The 6,010-nt window shown below is 38.2% G+C and overlaps 1 protein-coding gene across 1 annotated transcript; it reads right to left on the reverse strand.

Moving 5' to 3' along the window:
* Positions 1-492: 492 nt before the first annotated feature.
* Positions 493-4,217, reverse strand: LOC100892505 (tripartite motif-containing protein 45). Its single transcript, XM_030977494.1, has 2 exons — positions 3,132-4,217; positions 493-2,400 (listed from the first exon to the last, which is right to left on the reverse strand). Exons 1-2 carry the CDS (start codon positions 3,765-3,767, stop codon positions 1,123-1,125), a joined length of 1,914 nt encoding a protein of 637 aa, XP_030833354.1. The 5' UTR covers positions 3,768-4,217; the 3' UTR covers positions 493-1,122.
* Positions 4,218-6,010: the final 1,793 nt, after the last annotated feature.

A 6,010-nucleotide genomic window follows, 5' to 3' on the forward strand; every position in this document is an offset into this window, starting at 1 on the left:
AATTTTGTTAATACATTGTTTTTCTGTACATTATAGGAAACTAATCTGTAACATTTTCAGTTCCTAAAGCATTCCATTTTATGGCATTTTAGACAGGGTGCAAAGTGAACGTAGGCACGTAGCAACCATGGTCCTACAAGGATTAAAGATGAAGGTGAGTTCTGGTTAAAACAAAAATCGTTCTCACAGAATCAAACGAAAATTACACTGAATGTTCAAGATTAGAAATAAATGTAATTTGCAAAAAAAACAATTTTGGTACAAAATGTATACTGGCTGAGTAATGAGCATAGAAAGAATAGTAAATCAAGGTTGGTAGTCCCGACACCATTTGTGTAGTTCTTATATACATCTTTCTGTGTACAGTGCTTGTTACTTTACCAAGACTTGGCCAAATTTATTATGATTTTGATGACTCCAGAACTTTGCAGTACACACCAATACTTAGATGCTACATGATCAACTTTTCCGATTCAATTTTACACATTTTTTTCACAATGCAATCGGATGACCAGAACTCACCTTTATCTTTAAACCAAAATAGATTTGATGTATTGGGCAAGTTCAATGTAACATCCATACGAAAAAGTAAAATGGTATTCTAAAATGAAAACAAAATAATGATACCAATAACATGACAGGATAACCTGTGAAAGCTTAAAAGCTTATTTACAATGGGGTCATATGTACAATGTCAGTATTAATTAATTTAAAGAAACAAAATAATCACCATTAAACTCAAGAAATATGAGCACAACAGTTAAAACAAATGTTTGAGGATAAAAACATAAGGGAAAAAACACTAATACGGAGTTAATCAATTTATTACCAATTTTCAAGTTGTACTTTTTAAGATCATATCACTGGCTTTCAGTAAACATCTAGGATAAATGATTTCACAATTTACATACTATTTCGAGAGAGTGAAGTTATAAATATATAAGATAATGACCACGGTATTCAGGCAATTAAAATCTATCGATAGAATAGGCATCTTCTCATTCGGTTAGTTATCACATAACAAACAAAGGAATATGACACATTATAGGCCCATTTTAGAGTATAGCCTTACCAGAGAGGTATAAACACCAGAAATAATGGTTATATAGAGTATGAGATGGATTACCGTGATACTTTGATAAAATATACATTCTTATGACAAGCGAACGCGAGCATGTCTGGCGAGAGGGAAACCAAGTAACACCATTGATGACCAAGTATCATATTAAGTACATTAAACTGAACTCTCTCCTTCAGGTTCAGACCGTCAAGGTCATAGAGCCTGATCACCACGTTTCCATTCGGAACATCAACACTCGCTACATACACCCTGTCTTGCTCATCCACGGCAGCATACAGGTGGACACCGTCTGGAGCTCGTAGAGACTTACCAGCATTCCCATCCCTGTCATAGACCGTCACCACGCTTGGATTGGTGTTACATGAACTCGTGACGATCAAACCCGACCTGGTGGCAGATACCTGCCTCGTCACGTTGTGTTTTGTTGAAACAGTGTGTTCGGGTGTGGATCCCGTCGGGTCAATGATATCGACTATCTTGTTTTGGTGATCAATAAGGATTTCATCAGATGGACTTCTGTTGACTATGATAATAATATTGTCTTTTACGTCGAGGGTTGATTTCCTAGATCCATAGGAAGAAAATGTGACTTCGTCTGTCCTACCCTGCACAAGCCAAGCCTGCGCTATGCCGCATGACGATCTGTCATGTTGAAACACACGATCATTACACTGCATGTTACTTGGTATGTTTGCATACTTCTCCTTTTTACCAGCTGAATCAATTATATCTATACCGCATTCAGGACTACAATATATAATAGCTACACTGTTCACAGAGTACGGGGTCATATTCGATATCCGTCCCCGAACATGTACACACTGAATTACTTTCAACTTGGGATCTGATTCTGAGATTCTCCCGAGCTCAAGATGAGTATCATCTGCAGGCTTGAACCTCTTCTCCTGTGCTTTCTTCGTAATGGCTGCCGCAGAAGTGTAATCAGTAGCCTCCTTCAGCATGGCGTCCAGCTCATCACAGAGCAAGGTATGAGCAGACAGACTGTCTGTCTCAAGACGGCCCAGTCTGTCATTAGATACCAGTGTTATTGAACTATAAATACTCTTGATCCTCTGTCGATCGTTGGATTTCAAGACGTTGAGGTCGTCATCGAAACTCTGCTTTACTACATTGATTTGCTCGATGAGATTTCGATTATTTTCTTCAAGCTCTTTGGCCTTGATGCTGTAGGCTTGACTGACATCATCCAGTAGTTTCTGCACGGCAGTGTATACTTCTTGGCGTTGTACTTCAACATTCTGAATGTTCTTCTCCAGTTCTATCTTCTTCGCGGCACATCGCTGGACAAGGTCGTTCACCTAAATAAAGCCGACAATCAAGAAGTGAAAAGAACGTTTCCTAACTGAGATGTATGATCATTACATAGAGATGGTTTAAAAATGAACAAGGATTTTGCACGCGCCTAAAGTTCCAGACCCCCTCCTCCTACTTCATCATAAATCATTAGATGACAGAGAAATTGATCTTGAATACATTGTTTTCAATTCAATTCAATTCAATTTTATTTCGTCCAATAATGACATAGAAATTCATTGTGGGATTTTACATTTGCATTATACTTTAAAATTAAAAAAATCCTCTGGACGGCTATGCATTATGGCTCAAGGCATAGGCACACAAAGGATTTTCTTATGTTGGGAACCGGGGTAAAATGCAATAAATTATTGAACTTGATTGCATTTTATTTTTTTAATTTAAGTTATGGAAACTGCGCCCTACCCTAGCCCCCGCTGCGTACAGTCATGGTTCAGTGACAAAGCAATGGCCTCGTAACTGTGAGGCCCCATGATCAAAACCGTGTCGATGTGCTATATTAGTGCCCTTTTGTGGGGCATTAATCCTCATTAGTTGAAAAGCATAGTAGCATACAAAACACATATTGGCAAATTATTATTCAATAAAATCTGAGAATGTATACTATTATCTAGATCTATTATTTTTGAATTATTTTAAAAATAATTCCATGAATTGGGGTAAAACAAAAATATTCCAACTATATGAACGACAGTGTAAAAGAAACCATATTTACCTTTAGCCGTAACTCTTGCTCGAAGTCAGTCTGATTCTTGATGTTGTGATGTTGGTGGCCGACTATCACGCACTTGAGACAGACGTGGACCTTACAATCCTCACAAAACATATCTCTGTTCTCTTGTTTGTGGATGCAGCACTTCTCAGATAGGTGACCAATGCTGACCTTCCCGTCGATGATATCCTGTAAGGACACAATCTCGTGACCTTCAAAGAATGATGTCAGGTGCTTATGGCCGAAGTCGCAATTAGTGCACATGTAGTTATTACACGTTCTGCAGAATGAGACAGCATCTTGATGAAACTTGCAAGCAGTGCATTTTGGACGCATCTCAAGGAGAGCGTTCATCCCTCCACACTTGGCGTGGTAATTGTCTACCAGTCCGTTGACAGTCACATTGGTGAGGAAATCATCGACACGGTTCGCAGACAACTTGGTGATCTTCCTGCAGAGAGGACAGATCATGTGATCGAGATCCTGGTGAGACAGGTCATAGTTTTTGAGACATTTGCGACAGAAACTGTGTCCGCATGAAGTCAGGATGGTTGCCTCGTCGAAGATATCAAGACATAGTGGACACGTCAGATTCTCTGAAGTGCTTGGAGCTTTCTCTTCCTCGGCCTTCTCAGCCATTGCTACAAATATCGGATTTTTGGCTTATTATAGACACGAGCTCATTCTATACGCATGTATGTAATTTCCAATGCAACTTAAGAGTGTGATCAGCTAATATGCTAAGTCAACAGTACGTTCATGCAAGCATACTGAAGTACACACTATAAAATATGAGTCTACGTAACGAGTGCGTCCAATAACGTACTGCAAGCATACTGAAGTACACACTATAATATATTAGTCTACGTAACGAGTGCGTCCAATAATGTACTGCATGCAGTTCTGTACCAATTTCTCACGTTGATTACAAATATGTGTCGAAAGAAGTGCGAATGACTTTGATCAAAAGTACTGAGTCGCTATGCAAGTTTACACATCAATACAAATGTCATTACAATGCTAAACACACTCTTTATATGTTCGCCTGTGAATATAATGCAGTTTGTGCATCGTATAAATAGAAGTAGGTTTTCCCACAAAGAGCTCGCGCCGCGTATATCACCTTTGAACTTATTGTCGGTAGTCATATTTTCTATCTATAGAGGGCGACTTATTAGTTTTCAGTTACGGATATATTGTTTTTGGAGATCCACTTTAGTATATCCTAGGTAAACGAGCAAAACATTTTATTTGCTTTTATATCTATGTTTGGAAGGGTAAAGGACGGTGACTACACTTGTATATTTCAACCCTTCTATCTGCACTATTCTTCCTTTATCTCCTTCCATTTCTCTCATTCTCTTCCCTTTTCAAACAAAAAGGGGGCACTTCATGGAAAGAAAAAAGGGCACCCACAAAGGTAGAAACTAAAAGCGAAAATATTCAATTTGTAAACATTGGTAATACCCCTAAAGTCTGATTACATTTCAGGGATGATTTTAAATTTTGTTTCTCTCTTTAGATGGTCCAAGATCCTGCTTAAGCATCATACTTTGCAGTTGAGTGCGATGGTCGGAATATCCATTTGCGAGTGAGCGAAGCGAGCGATTCGAAATTTTAAGATTTGTGAGGCAGTGCAAAGAATTGCAGATTATAATGAGGGGGTTTTAAGCAAAATTTAATCATGAAAGAATGAAAAGACCTTTAATAAGAAACAAAATTATACCATCTATAAAATTTGGGTGAAATTTGAAAAAAGTAGCTCTTAGTCGCTTTAGATTAGGAGTACATTTTTAATGATAGGAAAAGGGTGCATTTTTCCAAAGGGAAAAGAATATTTATTAGAAAAGAAAAGGAGCACGTTCAAAATAAAGAGGGGAACTATCTGATGTGAAAATGGGGCACTTCTCGCAACTGATTAGGGGCACTCACCAGAGATGAAAAGGGGCACTTATAAGAAATGAAAGGGGGCACATATTAAAAAGGATTCACTTTAAGGGTATTCCAAAAACATAGGGGGCAATGTGCCCCCCTTCCTGATCCACCGTTTCTGACGACTTCCATTAAATAATAATAATAAACTTATCAAAGTATTGAATCATAAAATGTATATCCTTATGCCAGAATAATATATACCAAGTTATATAACTGAACCAATCATTGTACAATGAAATTTCCTAATCAACATAACAATTTACATGCACAATGATTTTGCATAGTATTTTATAGAAATGTTATATTATTGACTTTTCTAGACTTTTTAATGTACATAATACATTTTAATATATACCATTCTTCAGTGACGGCACAATGGGCAAGATGGGGTAGGGGGGGGGGGGTCTGTCTAGTATTTGCCTTCAAGTGAAAGCGTCCTCTGAGGATCTATGGAGAGGTCTCTCTTTTATAAACAGAAGAGACTTGAAAGCGTCCAACGAAGAGCTACAAAGATCGTACCTAGTCTGAAGAATCTTCCATTGGAAAACACGTCTGAGATACCTGAAGCTACCGTCTCTTGCCCATCGCAGGAAGAGAGGAGATATGATTGACGTTTACAAGTACCTTCATGGCCTATACACCACTCAGACAAACCTACTACATTTATGCAAGGAAAACAGAACACGAGGCCATACCCTGAAACTAGAGAAGACATTTTCACATCTCGACATCAGGAAATTCTTTTTCTCGAATAGAGTAGTGGACATATGGAATAGCCTATCTGAAGAAGTGGTTAATGCCCCCATCTGTAAATGCCTTCAAAAACAAACTCGATAACTATTGGGAGAAATCACCTTCAGTATATGACTTTGAAAGTAAATAGAAGAATGCAGAACTATTCCACCCTCCACACACACACCTCGACACGAAACCACAACAAACAGAAG

This window comes from Strongylocentrotus purpuratus, unplaced genomic scaffold (genome assembly GCF_000002235.5).
Source record: "Strongylocentrotus purpuratus isolate Spur 01 unplaced genomic scaffold, Spur_5.0 spur5_scaffold_1, whole genome shotgun sequence".
In the NCBI taxonomy this organism is placed as follows: Eukaryota; Metazoa; Echinodermata; class Echinoidea; order Camarodonta; family Strongylocentrotidae; genus Strongylocentrotus; species Strongylocentrotus purpuratus.